Here is an 18,601-nt window from a genome sequence, read left to right on the forward strand (position 1 = left end):
AACTGGATTCAATTTACACCCACCCCAGCCGGCTCCCCGCATGCGCCTCTGGAGCTTGTCACCGCGAGGGGCACCGCCTCCGACGCCCCCCTTCCCACCCCGCACCCAGGAGGTCCGTGGCGAAGGATTTTGGTGAAGCGCGGGGCCCGGGGGGGCAGGCTCCCCCACGCCCCGGGTGGCCTGGGGGGAGTCACTAGCCTCTCTGCGCCTGGTTTTCTGTCGGTCAAACGAGGACAACGGTCGTCTGCCCAGGCTTCGGGGAGTCACGGCCGAGACGCAGGAGACACTAATCTCAGTGAGGGCAGCGGGGATGCCGCCGGCCGCCCGGCCTCTCGGGTCCACGCGTGGGGGTGTAAGCCCGGCCGTGGCTGGGCCTGGAAGCCGTGCGGTCCGTGTGCCTCCGTGAGCGTCCCCGTGTGCGGTGTGCAACTGGCTTGCCGGGGTGCGACAGACGCCCCCACGTTATTCTTTGGGAGACGCTCTCGCCTGCTCTCCACCCCGCCCCCCACGCCCCCCACGAGGGGGCCCAAAGGGCCGCTTCCTTCTGTCTCTGCCCCACTGGCCTCTGCAGGCCCGCCTTCCCCGGTCCAGGTCCTCTGGGGGCTCCGGGCCCGCGCACCGGCCTGGCCCCCACTCTCGGCTGAGCTGTGCCACACCTGCCGTGCCCCATCGGTGCCTCCAGGGTGTCCCCTGCTCACCCAGGACAGCAGCTTGACGCTGGGTTTCAGAACGGAGCCACGGTTACCACCGGACAGGTGTTTGTGGCCCACGTCCTCCTGCGACGAGGGACGTGTGCCCAGCCCGCGTCGGGGCTCCTTCTGTCATCCCCAATGTACGGTACAACTGCCCTCTTGGGCCTCAATTTCCCCACTTGTTAAGCAGCGCTGGTGAGCCCCGGGGCTTGACCCCCGGTGCCCCTTGGTCCTCTGGCCACAGAAGTTTCTGGATGGGGACAGCAGCAGTGACCCCTGGGCGGCCACATCCCGCTGGGCAGGGAGGTGGAGGCCCACCTGAGACGCATGGTCTTGCATGAGGGTCCCCTGGTCAGCCGCTCAGGGGAGGAGCCTGGCAGAGCCAGAAAAGAACACACGTGAAGCCGGCAGCTGACTCGTGGGGTCCACCTTATGAGGGGGGGGGGGGCGGGTGGCTGCAAGGGAACGTGTCCTGACCCTGGAGCAGGGGGCCCTGGAGCCATGCCTGCGTGGGGCCGGGAGAGAGCCATCACTCAGGGTCTGAGGGACCCGACTGTCCCGAGCTGGAGGGGTGCCGGCTGCTCTCAGCCGACCCGCACCCCTTGTCCCTCCTCCTTCCCGGAGTCAGGGCTTGGGTGGAGCTGGGAGTGCTGAGATGCCTGTCTCTCCCTCCAGGAGCTTGCAGTCTGCCCAGCGCGCCCCATGCCGTCAAAGGAGAAGCCAAGGCAGGCTGCATGGAGGAGGCAGCATTTCAGCTAGGCCTTAGACGCCTGGAAGGGTAGAGGAGGAGGAAGGACATTGCAGGTGGCTCAGAGTGAGGCCACGAGAGGCCCGTGGCATGGAGCAGGGGCTCTGAGCCCACCTCTGGCCCTTTGCCTCTGCTCTCTCTCTCGTCCTCTTCGGGGTAGGTACCAGCAGACCACTACTTTACAAAGGGGGAAACTGAGGTCCAGGGAGGACAGGGTCCCGGACCAAAGCCCTACGATGCAGGAGCCAGGATTTCAGCTGGGGAAAATCTGCCTCTGAGGCCCAAGCACTCACCGCGGCCCTGTGGCACCTCCCACGCAGGGCTGGTGCGCTACGGGGGGTGGGGAGTGTGGCCGCAAAGTCCGGCTCCCTCGTCTGTAAGGCAAGGGGTCACAGGGTGGTCCCCAGGGGCCGGCGGGAGCACATCGAGGCCTCGGAAGCGGTGCTGGAGACCCGCTTCTTGCCCTGGGAGCGGCGGGCCGGGGCGGAGGCCCCAGGGCCAGGAGAAGGTCTCTGGGGAGACCGCGGCCCGGCCGAGGCCAGGCGGGTGTGCAGGTGGGAGAGAAGGAGGGCGCGCGGCCGGCGGAGCCGAACTAACAGCGGCCGGCGCACGTGCGCACGGCCCACACCCTGCCCACGGCGCCCCGGTCCTGCCCGCCCTGCCCCAGCCCGGGCCGGAGGGCACCTACCTCACGAGGTTCTCCAGGCCCCTTTTGCTGGAACTTCTCCTCAGGAGGGCAGAGCCACTCATGCCTCCGGCCCGGCGACCTGGCCTGACCCCAGCCCTGGGGACGCGGCTGCTCCTTCTTCAAAGGCTGCCGGCCTCTGTCTGCTGCCCTCCCCCTGCTCCTCCTCCTCCACCGGGACCCCTCTCCCCCCTTCCTCTCTTCTTTCTCTCTCCCGTCCCCTCCTTTGCTCCCTCGTCCCCTGTCCCTGTCCCTGGATCCGAGCTGTCGCTCCCTCTGTCTGGCTGTCTGGTCTCTCTGCCTCTGACGCCCCCTCCCACGTCTGCTCTCCCCCTCTGCCTGTCTGTGACCTGTGTCTCTCCACCGGGGGGGGGGGGGTCTCCGGGGCTGGCTCCCTGCTGGCTGTCCCCGGGGGGCCGGGTGCCCCTGTCCCCCCCCCTCCCCCCCCCCCCCCCAGTCTGTGCGGCCTCACGCGCTCTGTGGGTCTCCCCTTCAGGACGCCTAGCAGCCGTTTCCCTTTTGTTCCCCCCAGCCCCCTTCTCCCCCCTCGGCCTCCTCCCCCTCCCCCTCCCCCTCCTTCCGAGACTAGTAAAAATGTCAGAGAGAAAACCCTCCAGCCCAGCAGCTCCGGGGCTTAGCGGGACCTCAGCGGCCTGTGATGGGCATCCTGTCCCCTCAGTCACCTTGGCGGCCGCCGCCCTCACTCACTCTCCAGCCCCCTGCAGCTCATCCCTGCTACCCTCAGGGTATCTCCCCCCTCCCCCCTCCCCCCCCCCCCACATCTGCCTCTCCATCCCCCCCTGCCTCTCTCCTCGTCCTGGGCCTGGCCTGGCCAGCCCACTGGTCCTCTCCTTTATGGACGTCTTGGATCAAGCCCCCCTGGCCTGCCCCAGCTGGCCTGGGCTCTCGGCTCCTTCCTCGCCAGCCCCCCCCCCCAATCCCTCCCTGCTCCCACACTCAGCCCCTGTCTCCTCTCCTCTCCCTCTGTGGCTCTCTCTGCCCCTATCTCTGTTTCTCTCCCTCCCCCTCCCTCCCTCCCCCTCCCTTCCTCTCCCCTCCCTTCCTCTTCTCCCTCTCTCCCCTCCCTCCCTCCCCCTCCCTCCCTCCCCTCCCTCCTGGTTCTCCAGTTTTCCCCTTGTTTATGCCCAGCTCTCTGCTCCACTTATCACCTCGAGGGGGGAATCCTCTCAGCTCCCCAAATGGGGAGCCCCTGCCCGCCCCGGCCCCTGCCCGACTACCCCGGGAGCTCAGAGCAGGGAGACCCCAGAGGCAGAGACAAACACGGCCAGCCCCGTGCGATACCAGAGAGCACGCCCCCAGGGTGGCCGGTGGGCACCAGGTCAGTGCGGTGCCCTGGCCAGCAGGCCCCCTGCCCCCGTGCGCTGGCCAAGGCCCGGGAGGTGCAGCCCAGCCCACTGTTCCTCTGGTTGGGCTTAGTCGCCGTGACTCACTAGAGAATGCTCGCGGGCGAGTGACCGGACAAGGCGGGAACTGGACTCATGTCGGCGGGGCGTCGCTGAGCCCAGCTCAGTGCCCAGCGGTCTTACATCCAGCGGCTCGCCCGGCTCACCAGCCCTCACGGCCGCTCTGGGAGGCAGACGCCAACGCACCCAGGTCCCGCGTGGGGAAACCGAGGCACAGACCGGTGTTCGAGGTCTCCGAACTGGGACCGGAGAGCCAGAACCACGACCCGGTCTGCTGACCGCCTGTCCCTGCCGCCCTCTGTCCCCGCAGCACAGTGGCATGGCCCCTCTCACCTCCCCAGCTAGCCTGACCTCGTGCCGGCCCGGGTCCCTAGCTAGCCTGACCTCGTGCCGGCCCGGGTCCCCAGCTAGCCCGACCTTGTGCTGGCGCGGGTGGCCAGGACTGAGACCACCCGGGGGATGTGTGACCGGACAGAGGCGAGGCTACGATCAGATGGGCGAGCGGCGCACACGCGAGCGAGTCACTGTGAGGGCAGTGAGTGTTGGAGGGGCAGCCCCGTGGGCCCACAGCTCAGGTCCGCAGTGACTCAGGGGGTGGCTGGCCAGCGCAGACTTCGTGGGGGTCATGAAGTCTGGCTCCTTCCGCCCTCCACAGGCTAGTCCCGTGGCCAGTCCTGGAGGGGCACCCGCAGCTCTCCCCTCCCACAACCCCGGGGAAGCCAGAGAACGCGGGTGTTGTGCCCATGACCCATCCCCAGCATCCTGCCAGAGCTGTCCACACCTCAAGCTTCTAGCAGAGCACGGAAAAGGGATGGGGAGCAAGGCCGCAGGGTCGGTCCTCAGGCTGAGCCAGATCACCCAGGGAGAGTGAGCCCGAGCCTCTTTTCCATCTCAACCTGCGCATTCCCCCATCCCCCACCCCCGCCTCCTGTTCTCGGTTCTGGAATCCCAGTCACGGACAGCCAGGAAGGGAATGTGCCAAGGTATAGTTTGGTTCAAAAGAAGGAAAAATATTCCCATGGGGAGAAGGCTGCCTCGGATGTCAGGAGTTCTCTGTCACTAAGAACTTAAAATAGAATTACGTGATTATCTGTCAGAAATGCCGGTGGGTGGGAGGTGGCAAAAAATAGCTCTTTAAATGCAGCAGCCGGCATTCGTAGCTTTATAACTGGAGCATGTCCTAATAGGAACAACAGGGCAGAGTATTTGACGTCAACTTTCCTGTGGTTTCCCCATGCATCCAGTCATCCACCACTCATCTGTCATCCACCCACCCACCCATCCACCCTCCATTCATCCATTCGCCCATTCATCATCTATCCATCCTCCTTCCATTCATTTACCCATCTATCAATCATCCATCTATCATCCATCCACCCACCTACCCATCCATCCATCCACCATCCATCCTGCATCCATTATCCATCCATCTACCTTCTATCTGTCCATTCACCCATCCATTCATCATTCGTTATCCATCCATCCATCCATCCATCCATCTATCCATCCACCCATCCATCCTCCATCCATTCACCCACCCATCCTCCAACCATTATCCATCCATCTTCCACCCTCCATCTGTCCATCCACCCATCCACTCATCTACCCACCACTCATCCATCCATCCATCCACTCATCCATTCATCCATCCATCTATTTACCCTCCATCCATCCACTATTCATCCATCCATCATCCACCCATCCTCTCTATATAGTTATTTTCTCCCCATAGATCATTATTAGCACATCAACTTCTCAGGATATCTGTATATTCATTTACCCATATAAGAACAAGATATCCTTCCATCAATCCATTCAATCATTTATCAATACATATATATCTGTGTCTATTCATCTTTCTTTACATTTCTCCATTGAGCGAGTATCTATCCATCTAACCATCCACCCACTCATCCACCCCTCCATTCATCCATCCACTCCCTCTACACACACACACATCCATCCATTTATCTAAATGTCATAATACATATAAAACACTTAGAAGAAGCATCCATCCACTTGGAGCATGATAACCACTCATATAGATAGTTACCTATGTGTTCAACTGTCAATTTTATATCTATTTGCCTAGCTACCCAACCAGTGAACTATCTGTTCATTCTTTAATATATCCTCTATCTCTCCAAATATTTTTCTGTCCTCACTTTCATTCATATCTCCAAAGTATTTACTATTAATCAATCTCATTCATACACTCACTCATATATATGTCCATCCATCTTCCCATATAGCAGGTCATGTATATGTGCGTAAACACATATCTGTTTATCTTTCCATATATGTGTTTGCCAATTACTTTGACCATTAAGCCATCCAAATGAGTTAATACTTAAAATAGTTGCTGCAACCTGGTAAACCTCCAAAAAAAGTTACTATTACTTTCATCCATACTATCACTCATCCATATTTCATCTAAGCCGCCATCCATGTATTCATACCTCCAATTATCCTCAAAGATTTGTTCAATCTATTCATATAATTTTCAACACTTACTGTATTCACTTTTTAGGTACTGGGGACTTAGCATTAACAAAGTCCCTGTTCTCACAGGGTGACATTTTAGCTAGAACAACAACGAAAACAAACAAGTATATATTGTAATATATCAAATGATGGTAAATGCTATAGAAAATATAATTCAGGGTGGGAGGATATGGAGTTCTGGAGGATATATGATAGTCAAAGAAAACCCCTTAGGAAGGAATAAGCTTTTCCTTATTTGAAAAGAGACTTGAGAAATATTAGCGACAGCTATATACATTGGTGGGAGAAAGTGTCCTAGAAAGAGAGAACAGTGAGTGAAAACCTCCTGATTCAGGTGCATCTGTTCATCAGTCTATCTCTTCAATAGTTTATCTAGCTTATCCACCCAACCACATGTCTATTTACTCACTGTCTGTCTTTCCATTCATCTACTATTTCCTATTTTTGCCAATCTGTCCATTGGATTGATTCTACTTATTTTTTTAATTAGAATGTTTTTGAATGTTTCTTTGTTTTTGGAGAGAGAGAAAGACAGGGCACGAGTGGAAGAGGGACAGAGAGAGAGGGAGATACAGAATTTGAAGGAGGCTCCAGGCTCTGAGCTGTCAGCACAGAGCCCAATGCAGGGCTTGAACCCAAAAACCATGAGATCATGACCTAAGCCAAAGTCGGATGCTCAACCAACTGAGCCACCCAGGCGCCCCTCCATTAGATTGATTTTAGATCAATGGATCAATTTTGTCCATTGATTTTAGATCTGTCCATCTAAAACTCTATCCATTATCCATCCATATGTCTTTTATTATTATTTTTATCATTATTATTTTATTATTGATGTTTTAGTTAATATACAATGCAATATTGATTTTAGAAGTAGAATTCAGTAATTCATCATTTATATACAATTCCGAGTGCTCATCGCAACAAGTTCCTTCTTTTTTAAAAAATTTTTAAAATCTTTATTTTTGAGAGAGAGAGACAGCATGTGAGGGGAGGAGGAGCAGAGAGAGAGGGAGACACAGAATCTGAAGCAGGCTCCAGGCTCTGAGCTGTCAGCACAGAGCCTTACGCGGGGCTCGAACTCATGAACTGTGAGATCATAACCTGAGCTGAAGTTGGACACTCAACCGACTGAGCCATCCAGGCGCCCCACAAGTTCCTTCTTAATACACATTATCCCTCTAACCTACCTCCCACCCACCTGCCTCCATCAGTCCTCAGTTTGTTCTCTATCATTAAAAGTCTTCTGTGGTTGGTTTCCCTTTCATCCATATGTCTTCATAACCTTCTATTAGTCTACCAATGAGCTATCTGTCAACATGCCATCCAATTACCCACGAGCTTATCCATACTTCCATTCCATGTGTCCATTCACCAATCCATCCATCCATCCATCCATTTACCCACCCACCCACCCACCTATCCATCCATCCATATTCCATACCTACATACATCTATCCACACATCCATCTACCCATCCATCATCTATCCACTCATCCATCATCCATTCACACAGCTATCCCTCTGTCCATTCATCCATCATTCATCACCCACCCACCCACCCATCCATTATTCATCATCCATCCACCCGCCCATCATCTACCTACACATCCATCCATCTGTCCATCCATCCATCTGTCCATCTATCCACCCATCCATAATCTGTCTACACAAACATCTATCTGTCCATCCATCCATTCATCATCCATCAATTCATTATCCACCCATCGACTCACCCACCCATCCATCTATCCACCCACCATCCATCCATCCCTTATCCATCTATCCATCATTCATCTATCCATTCACCTCCCACCATCTGTCCGTCCACCCATCCATCTACCCCTTCATCCATCCATTCCTCCATTATCCATCATCCATCCATCCATTCAACTGTTCCTAATTCCTAACTTTCTTCACCCACTTTTCCTTTCATTCAGACTTTTCTCCATCATTAAGTCTTTTAGTTTCTTTTTTTCTTTTTTTCTGTGACTAAGACATGGCTCATAAGCTTGTAGTCCAAGAAGATAAAAGAGAAGACTCTCATGGCCCGGTAGGCTGAGTGCCAAAATAGAGCTTAAATAAGGACCAGAGAAGTAGGAATGTGTCCTCAACACACACACGCTCACAGAGTGGTATACCAATGAAAGATGCAATAGGCACCCAGGTGGGGGTGGGGAGAAGGGGTAAGAGGGTGACCTCATGGCTCCTAGTGGCCCTGGATAGAGAAATGTCTCTGGTTTACACTGGAGGCAGCCTCCAAATGCCCTGAGCCCTCATCTGTCTTATGTGGGCCTCAGCCCAGCAGAGAGAGAAGAGCCAGGGAGGTGGGTGTAGTAAGAAAGCTGGGACTGGGTTGGGAGTGAGACCAAGGGAAAGACTGAAGGTTTCTTTCTAGGTTCCTCCAGAAACAACTGGCTAGATCCATCTGTCCTGAGTCCCACTTCTCTCCTGAGAGGTGGTACCTGGGGGAGGACGAGAAGGCAGCCTTGGGTTACCTTGGCAGCAAAACTATAAAAATAACGAGTTATGCCCAGGAAGGGGGACAGACGCCTATGGAGTGCGGGGCTGTGCTCCTCCCTGGGAGCAGGAAGGAGCAGCATCTGAGGTCCCATCTGCCAAGCACAAAGCAGGGCAGTGACTGTCCCCCTCTCCTCCCACACAGTCCATGTGGCAGCTGAGGAAGCCGAGGCTCTGGGGGGTGGGGGAACTGGTGCAGAACTTGCCACCCCCTCCCCCCACACACTGCTACTGTTACACCCCACCTCTGCTGGCTGTCCCTGCTGCCTTCTGAACAACAATACAGCTGCCCCTGTGGCAGGCTCCAAGGTCCGAGTCCCTCCTACTCTTGCCGGGGGGAGGTGGGTGCCTCGGAGGGGGTTATAGGCAGGCTCTGGGTTCCCCGACAGTCCCTCCCTGCCAGCCAGTAGGACTAGACAGTGGTCCCTCCAGCACCCCACCAGCTCCCAACTTGGCAGCTTGGAGGCAGTTAGCTGATGGAGTTTGGACAGGGCTGCCCCCCCCCAGGAAAGCGTGAGGGGCTTTCCTCCCCACCTCCTGCCCCCCACTTCTTAATGGCCTGTGTCCGGCACCACAAGGCTCTGCTGGCCAACAGGGTTAGGAGGCCTGATTTCCAATATTCCCTCAGCTCCTATCCGCCCCACACCCCACATAGACCCCCAGCCCCCTGTCCAGGCTCATGGGGTGGGGGCAGGGGCGGGACGGGGCTGGCCTGTGGCTATGTACTCCTACCCCTAGGAAGGTTTGAGAACTCCCTTTGCTGGTTGCCCTGGATCCCCAATATCCGAGAAGATGTTAGGAGCCCCTGGAAAGAGGCTTCCCTGAGATGAACTGGCTGTGGGCCCTGGGAGCGACGCCTCTCGAAAAAAATCAGCTTGTTCTGATAGGGCCAAGTCCCATTTCTACCTTTGGGGAGGTCTCTGGAGGTGACTTTTCAGCTATGCCTTATTCTGGATGGGCCTCAGGGAGCACCGACCTCACCCCTACGGGAACCCGCTGGGAGCAGAGCCATCAGGCAGCCCTGTGTGGGGTTATTGAGCACCTATGAGAGGCAGCCCAGATACCCTGGGCCCCCTGGGCCTGCACCCCAACCTTGAGCCAGAGCGGGTCCCAGAGCAGGTTGTTAGGACACACACCTCCAAGCTGGGGTCAGCCAGTGTCCCTCCAGGTTTGGGACAGTGTCTCTTGGCAGTTCATTCGGCCCTTAAAGCCTTGGTTTCTCCCCGTCAAGTGCCTCACTGGCTAACGGGAACCTCTGTTTGAAGAGCTTGGTGAAGGCTGGAACATGGGGAAACTGAGGCCTCAGGGGTGGGGCTTACTTGTTCCAGAAAGAGCCATACCTCTGGGACCCTGTGCCCCTCCTCCTGCTCCTCCCCCTGCACTGGGGGCTCAGACCCCAGGAGAACAAAGCTCAAGCCCTCAGCCTCACTGCTGGGACCCTCATCTTCCCGAGGGCCCACCCACCACTCTGGCAACCTCTGAGGGAGACTGAGGCAGAGGCGAGCTAGTGGGGTCGTGCAGGCCAGCCACCGCACGGAACTACAGTGTCACCCTGTCTGGGGCCTGCCTTATTCTGGTCCCTGAGACCCTCCTGGTGCTGCCCCTGTGTGCCTCCAGCATTGTTTGTATGAGGAGGCAGATGGGGACCAGGGAGGGGGCCAGGATGCAGGAGAGGATTTCCGACTTCCTGAATCAGCAGCGGGGGGGGGGGGGGGGGCTGCAATGTCCCCAAGTATGGTGTGGTGTCCTCTCCCTGTCCCCCACCTAGGGAAAGAATGTGACAGGGCCCAGAGGGAAGGCAAGAGGAAGCCAGTGACCTCCGCCAGCCCAGGCACGGGAGAAGGCATCCATCATCTGGGCTGAGCTCAGCCTCCCCCTCCCTGGGAAATTTCCGGGCGCCAGAGACCCCTGACCTGGAGGGAGGAGGAGAGGGGGCCCACCTGGGAGTCTAAGGCCTGACCCAGCTCTGACTGCAGTCCTCAGGTCTGGAGCCTGGGCAGGGCTGGGAAGGAGCCCTGGGGAGCCACACCCAGGGCACCTACCCGCAGCCCACCGCCAAGGCCAGCACCTGCTTCCACTCTCCCTCCTTCACGGCCTGGGGCGCTGCCTGCTGCCCCAGAGCCGTGCGCCCCAGCTCTACCAGGTGGTGTCCAGCCTTGCTGGGAGGGCGAGGGGTGAAGGACCACCAGGGGGTCTGGCTGTGTGTGGGGGTCCTGACCCGTGGGGTGCTGCCCCTCCAAGGCCACAGACCCCTCCCACCCTGGCTCCCTTAGGGAGTCAGGAGGATGAAGTCCAGGGTGTCCACAGCCCCCAGGCTAGCTCAGCTCCCTCCTTCAGACGCCAGCCACCCATAGCCCGAGGGGACTTGTGGCCTCTTTCCTGAAGACCCTGGGGTCCAAAGAGCAAGGCCAAGGGCTTCTGCAGGGACAGATAGCCCAGAAGGGGACTCTGCCCAGGGTGGCCCCGAAGGTGGTCCCTGCCCTCTCTTAGGTCTCTGCCCTGCTTCTTAGCTCCACACATGGAAAAGTACTGGGGCAGCATCCCTGAATCACCAGGAGCCATGCCCTGCCTGCGGGGCAGCGGGGGTCAGGAGCCCAGGGGGCAGGGAAACAGTGGCTTACCCAAACCTGGCCCCCAACAGGGTCCTCAGGGCCAGAGCTGCCCAATCAGTCGGGGGCGGGGGTTGGTGCTTAGGACCAGGGCTCCCAGTCAGGACTAGGGCCCCAGGACGGGACCAGGGTCCCAGGATGGGACCAGGGCTCCCAGAATAGGGCCAGGATCCAGGACAGGACCAGGGCTCCAGGACAGGACCAGGGTTCCCAAGGTAGGATCAGGGCTCCCAGGACAGAAATGGGCTTCCAGGATAGGACCAGGACTCCAGGACTGACCAGGGCTCCAGGACAGGAGCAGGGCTCAAGGACAGGACCAAGGCTCCAGGACAGGACCAGGGCTCCAGGACAGGACCAGGGTTCCCAAGGTAGGATCAGGGCTCCCAGGACAGAAACAGGCCTCCAGGACAGGACCAAGGCTCCCAAGACAAGACCAGGGCTCCAGGACAGGACCAGAGCTCCAGGACAGGACCAAGGCTCCCAGGACAGAACCAGGGCTCTAGGACAGGACCAGGACTCCAAGACAGGACCAGGGATCTTGGATAGGACCAGGTCTCCAGGACAGGACCAGGGTTCCCAAGGTAGGAAAAGGGCTCCCAGGACAGAAATAGGCCTCCAGGATAGGACCAGGACTCCAGGACAGGACCAAGGTTCCCAGGACAGAACCAGGGCTCCAGGACAGGACCAAGGCTCCCAGGACAGGACCAGGGCTCCAGGACAGGACCAAGGCACCCAGGACTGACCAGGGCTCCAGGACAGGAGCAGGGCTCCAGGACAGGACCAAGGTTCCCAGGACAGAACCAGGGCTCCAGGACAGGACCAAGGCTCCCAGGACAGGACCAGGGCTCCAGGACAGGACCAAGGCACCCAGGACTGACCAGGGCTCCAGGACAGGACCAGGGCTCCAGGACAGGACCAAGGTTCCCAGGACAGAACCAGGGCTCCAGGACAGGACCAGAGCTCCAGGACAGGACCAAGGCTCCCAGGACAGAACCAGGGCTCTAGGACAGGACCAGGACTCCAAGACAGGACCAGGGATCTTGGATAGGACCAGGTCTCCAGGACAGGACCAGGGTTCCCAAGGTAGGATAAGGGCTCCCAGGACAGAAATAGGCCTCCAGGATAGGACCAGGGCTCCAGGACAGGACCAAGGCTCCCAGGACAGGACCAGGGCTCCAGGACAGGACCAAGGCACCCAGGACTGACCAGGGCTCCAGAACAGGAGCAGGGCTCCAGGACAGGACCAAGGTTCCCAGGACAGAACCAGGGCTCCAGGACAGGACCAAGGCTCCCAGGACTGACCAGGGCTCCAGGACAGGAGCAGGGCTCCAGGACAGGACCAAGGTTCCCAGGACAGAACCAGGGCTCCAGGACAGGACCAAGGCTCCCAGGACTGACCAGGGCTCCAGGACAGGAGCAGGGCTCCAGGACAGGACCAAGGTTCCCAGGACAGAACCAGGGCTCCAGGACAGGAGCAGGGCTCCAGGACAGGACCAAGGTTCCCAGGACAGAACCAGGGCTCCAGGACAGGACCAGGGCTCCAGGACAGGACCAAGGTTCCCAGGACAGAACCAGGGCTCCAGAACAGGACCAGGGCTCCAGGACAGGACCAGGGCTCCAGGACAGGACCAAGGTTCCCAGGACAGAACCAGGGCTCCAGGACAGGACCAGGGCTCCCAGGACAGGACCAGGGCTCCAGGACAGGACCAAGGCTCCCAAGACAAGACCAGAGCTCCAGGACAGGACCAGGACTCCAGGACAGGGCCAGGGCCCCAGGACAGGACCAGGGTTCCCAAGGTAGGATCATGGCTCCCAGGACAGAAACAGGCCCCCAGGATAAGACCAGGACTCCAGAACTGACCAGGACTCCAGGACAAGACCAGGGATCCCAGGACAGGACCAGGGCTCCAGGACAGGACCAAGACTTCAGGACAGGTCCAGGGCTCCAGGATAGAACCAGGCTTTCCAGGATAGGATCATGGTTCCCAGGACAGGACCAGGGCTCCAGGACAGGACCAGGGCTCCAGGACAGGACCAGGGCTCCAGGACAGGACCAAGGTTCCCAGGACAGGACCAGAGCTCCAGGACAGGACCAAGACTCCAGGACAGGTCCAGGGATCAAGGATAGAACCAGGCTTTCCAGTATAGGATCATGGTTCCCAGGGCAGGACCAGGTCTTCAGGACAGGACCAGGGTTCCCAAGGTAGGATCAGGGCTCCCAGGACAGAAATAGGCCTCCAGGATAGGACCAGGACTCCAGGACTGACCAGGGCTCCAGGACAGGACCAGGGCTCCAGGACAGGACCAGGGCTCCAGGACAGGACCAGGGTTCCCAAGACAAGACCAGGGCTCCAGGACAGGACCAGGGCCCCAGGACAGGACCAGGGCTCCAGGACAGGACCAAGGCTCCCAGAACAGAACCAGGGCTCCAGGACAGGACCAGGACTCCAAGACAGGACCAGGGATCCTGGACAGGACCAGGTCTCCAGGACAGGACCAGGGTTCCCAAGGTAGGATCAGGGCTCCCAGGACAGAAATAGGCCTCCAGGATAGGACCAGGACTCCAGGACAGGACCAAGGTTCCCAGGACAGAACCAGGGCTCCAGGACAGGACCAGGGCTCCAGGACAGGACCAGGGCTCCAGGACAGGACCAAGGCTCCAGGACAGGAGCAGGGCTCCAGGACAGGACCAAGGTTCCCAGGACAGAACCAGGGCTCCAGGACAGGACCAAGGTTCCCAGGACAGAATCAGGGCTCCAGGACAGGAGCAGGGCTCCAGGACAGGACCAAGGTTCCCAGGACAGAACCAGGGCTCCAGGACAGGACCAAGGCTCCCAGGACAGGACCAGGGCCCCAGGACAGGACCAAGACTCCCAAGACAAGACCAGAGCTCCAGGACAGGACCAGGACTCCAGGACAGGGCCAGGGCCCCAGGACAGGACCAGGGTTCCCAAGGTAGTATCACGGCTCCCAGGACAGAAACAGGCCTCCAGGATAGGACCAGGACTCCAGGACTGACCAGGGATCCCAGGACAAGACCAGGGATCCCAGGACAGGACCAGGGCTCCAGGACAGGACCAAGACTCCCAAGACAAGACCAGAGCTCCAGGACAGGACCAGGACTCCAGGACAGGTCCAGGGCCCCAGGACAAGACTAGGGCCCCAGGACGGGACCAGGGTCCCAGGATAGGACCAGGGCTCCCAGAATAGGACCAGGCCTCAGGATAGGACCAGGGCTCCAGGATAGAACCAGGCTTTCCAGGATAGGATCATGGTTCCCAGGACAGGACCAGGGCTCTAGGACAGGACCAGGGTTCCCAAGGTAGGATCAGGGCTCCCAGGACAGAAATAGGCCTCCAGGATAGGACCAGGACTCCAGGACTGACCAGGGCTCCAGGACAGGAGCAGGGCTCCAGGACAGGGCCAGGGTCCCAGGACAGGACCAGGGCCCCAGGACAGGACCAGGACTCCAGGACAGGACCAGGTCTCCAGGACAAGACCAGGGCTCCAGGACAGGACCAAGGTTCCCAGGACAGGACCAAGGCTCCAGGACAGGACCAGGGCTCCAGGACAGGACCAGGGCTCCCAGGACAGAACGAGGGCTCCAGGACAGGACGAGGGCTCCAGGACAGGACCAAGGTTCCCAGGACAGAACCAGGGCTCCACGATAGGACCAGGGCTCCAGGACAGGACCAAGGCTCCCAAGACAAGACCAGAGCTCCAGTACAGGACCAGGACTCCAGGACAGGTCCAGGGCCCCAGGACAAGACTAGGGCCCCAGGACTGGACCAGGGTCCCAGGATAGGACCAGGGCTCCCAGAATAGGACCAGGCCTCAGGATAGGACCAGGGCTCCAGGATAGAACCAGGCTTTCCAGGATAGGATCATGGTTCCCAGGACAGGACCAGGGCTCTAGGACAGGACCAGGGTTCCCAAGGTAGGATCAGGGCTCCCAGGACAGAAATAGGCCTCCAGGATAGGACCAGGACTCCAGGACTGACCAGGGCTCCAGGACAGGAGCAGGGCTCCCAAGAAAAGACCAGGGCTCCAGGATAGGATCAGGGATCCCAGGACAGGACTAGGGCTCCCAGGCTGGGGCTTGACCACAGGCAGTGGCAGATGCAAAGGAAGCCGAGGGCAGTGGTCACTGCAGGTGGGCCTGATGGGCCTTTGGAAACCTGGCAATGGGGCAGGACAGCCAGGCAGGGCTTGGAAGGAAAGTCTGCAGTGACTCTGGCACCTGTCAGAACTCGGAGGTGCTTTTAGCAAATCTTGGAGGGGAAGTGAGGTCTGAGGACCCAGGGCCGGCCTGCAGGGGCCTCCGGAGGTATGGCTTTTGCTGCCCCGTGGTGAATGGTTCCACATGTGGGGTCCAGTGGCCTCGTGGAGAAAGAGCATGCTGGGGACAGGGGTACAGAGACCCCCGGGAGAGGGCATCCTTGCCAAGCTGGGGAGCAGGCCGGGCCGGGGCAGGGGCGAGGCCCGTCTGCAGTGTGGGGCAGCTCTCCTGTCACGTGGACATGGGGAGGGCCCAGCACAGCCTGGTCTGGCCCTGCTGAAGTTCGGGGTGCACGCTGGGGGTGCACATGGGGCCTCCAAGGGGTTGGGATTCAGGGATCCAGACCTGCCAAGCCCAGGACCCTGGGACATCTTGAGACTCCCTTCCATGCACTGTGTGGAGGCCCTGTCCCCGCTCTCCTCAGGGTCTCAGGTCCATGGTTCCCCACAGGGAGGGGTGCAGGGCCACACCTCAGCTCCACCAGGGGGCCCCACAGAGACCCGTGGTCCTGGCCAGCCCTGTGGGACCCCACAGCTGGGCAGCCAGAGCAAGGAGAGGGTATCTTGACCTGGCCCACAAGTGGGACAGAGGAGGGGCAAACACCCTGCCCAGGGCACGTTGTTGGGGTACGCCCCAGTCCTAGGCCCTAATGTGAGGTTCTGAGAGGAGAGGCCCCATCCTGGGGCTGTCTGAGGGAGGTGGTCCCATCCCATAGCAGTCTGAGGGGCGTTGGCCCCATCCTGAGGCAGTCTGAGAGGGGAAGCCTCATCCTGGGGGCAGTCTGAGGGAGGTGGCCCAATCCTGGGGCAGTCTGAGGAGGATGGCCCATCCTGGGGCAGTCTGAGAGGGAAAGCCCCCTCCTGGGGTAGTCTGAGGAAGTGGCCCCATCCTGGGGCAGTCTGAGCAGGGTGGCCCCATCCCAGGGCAGTCTGAGGGGGGTGACCCAATCCTGGGGCAGTCTGAGAGGGAAAGCCCCCTCCTGGGGTAGTCTGAGGAAGTGGCCCCATCCTGGGGCAGTCTGAGCAGGGTGGCCCCATCTTAGGGCAGTCTGGCAAGGGTTAGTCTGAGGGGGGTGGCCCCATCTTGGAAGAGTCTGAGGGGACAGTCTGAGGGGACAGCCCATTGCCCAGTTGCAGGGGGGAGGCCTGACCTGGCTGGATAGGAGGGGCGATGTCTTGGATGCAGGCAATAGAGGGGGTCTGGGGGCAGGTCTTATCTGGAATGCTCCAGCCCCAACCTGCCCAGCCTTGGCCCTCCTGGGGTCTCCCATGGGGGCTTCCCAGGCCACACATCCCCATCCTGGGCAACGGGACTTCTCACCCACTCTGGACAGAAAAATCCCAGTTCCCTTAGTCACCTTGTGAAATGAGAACCGTGCCTCACCCTGGGTCTCAGTTTCGTTCTGACACCACATTGGGGGGGGGGGGAGGGGTGCTTGGGCGGGGGTCCCAGGCCCTAAGGGGCCAGGGGCATTCAGCCAGCTCTCAGGCCGAGCTCCTGACCGAGCAGGCACAGGGTGCCTCCCCGCCTGCCTGGGCCTCGGCCGCGGTCCACGCCGTCCTCTGTGTCCTCCGCCCGCGGGACAGCTGGGGTGGGGGGGTCAAGGAGGGAGGCGGGGATGCCCCGGCCAGGCTGCTCAAGCCGTGCCCTTCTATGGGCACACGGTGGCCGGAGGAACACGAGACAGGCTGATGGGAGGAGACATTCCTGAGTGGGGCACAGCTGTCTGCCGGTCGCCCCCTCCCCCCAGCGCTCGGGCCCCTGAACCCCCGAAGCAGGGCGCCCTGTGGGCCTGGGCGAGGGGAAGGCACCCTTCCACCTGCCTCACGCACACATGCACACTCATGGCAGAGGCTTCCAGATCGGTTCCCTCGTTACGAATAAAGACGTCGCCACAGGATCAGGGAGGCGACACCGACCTCAGTGGTTAGAACCCACTGAACAAGTCAGCCCTGAGGCTGTGGGGACCTGGCCTGCGGCTCCGCCCTGCCCAGCAGGTGCTGCGGGGGGCGGGGGTGGGGCAGCAGACGGAGCTGACCAGCAGCGCCCTCCTCTCCATGCTGGTGGCTCTGGGTGTCCTGTCCCTGCACGGGCTGGCACCCAGCGGCTCCGCGGGGCTCCCTGCCCAGGTCCGGGTGTGTGGCACTCCCCTTCTGCCCGTGTCCGCCTCCCGCGCCATCTCTAAGCAACAGCGGCTGCAGCACTGGGAGCAGGCAGCGGCCAGCATCGTCACCTCCGTCACCTGGGCGGGGGCGGGCGGGGCACCCGGCCCGGCCTCCAGCAAGGGCTTCGAGGGTCCTGGGGCCAAGCAGCCCCTCCCGGCCGGGCCCTCCCACCCCCACCTCCTGCCGGGGTAAGGCCCTGAGTCCCTGCCTCGGGGGTCCGGGCCTCCGTGTCCTGGGTCAGCATCCCAGTGGCTGGGGCGCGAAGCCGGCCTCTCCCGCTGAAGCCCGGCTACAGAGGCCGACTGGAGAGACACGCACCCACCGCGGGGTGAGACGGGGACCCGGGGAAGTACCCTGCAGCCGCCTGCTGCCCCAAGTCCCGGCGGCCCCATCCACCCCCAGATTAAGCGCCACCCACTGTAAATGCGAACTCTCCCGCGCGCTCAGAACGGACTCTTACCCGGCGTCTTTGTCCGCCAGGAGCGCCTCCTGCTCCTCGGAGCCAGGGTGGCTCGGAGCCTCTGCCATCGGGCCGGGGTCCGGGCCGCTTGGGGCTGTGCGTGTGCCTGTGACTCCGGCTGCTCCCTCAGGCGGCTGGTCCCAGCGTCCCCCTCCCCCAGCTGGGTTTCACTTCCCCCTTCCGGCTGCAGGTTGAGGTTTGAAGGGCACTGGGGCTGGGGTTGGGGTGTTGTTTTTTAATCTGTTGATGCAAGAGAAGAGAAAAAAAAAAAAACCCAACCAGTCATCAGGAAGTGTTAAGCAAGTTGCAAGGGCCAGCGGTGACAGAGAGGGGCCCCGGGAAGGCGGCAGTGCGTGCACGGGCCAGACGGTGTCGGGACGCCTGTCGGGGAGGCCCCGTGGGCTCCTGAATCCCCCACAGTCCTGGATGGAAGTCTGGGCGCGGCAGGCCGTGCGTAAGCACCAGGACACGGGTCCGGCCCCCAAGCCTCCACGATAAGCATCGTCTCTCTGGA

General features: G+C 60.2%; 1 protein-coding gene across 1 annotated transcript in view; it reads right to left on the reverse strand.

The window, feature by feature from the left end:
- LSP1 (lymphocyte specific protein 1) overlaps nt 1-18,296 on the reverse strand; it is a 41,072-nt gene extending 22,776 nt beyond the window's left edge. The window contains 1 exon segment of the mRNA XM_042957548.1: nt 18,088-18,296. Within this exon segment, the coding sequence (XP_042813482.1) occupies nt 18,088-18,155 (68 nt within the window). The 5' untranslated portion in view covers nt 18,156-18,296.
- Nucleotides 18,297-18,601: the final 305 nt, after the last annotated feature.

The sequence above is a fragment of the Panthera tigris genome, chromosome D1, assembly GCF_018350195.1.
Source record: "Panthera tigris isolate Pti1 chromosome D1, P.tigris_Pti1_mat1.1, whole genome shotgun sequence".
NCBI classification, from domain to species: Eukaryota; Metazoa; Chordata; class Mammalia; order Carnivora; family Felidae; genus Panthera; species Panthera tigris.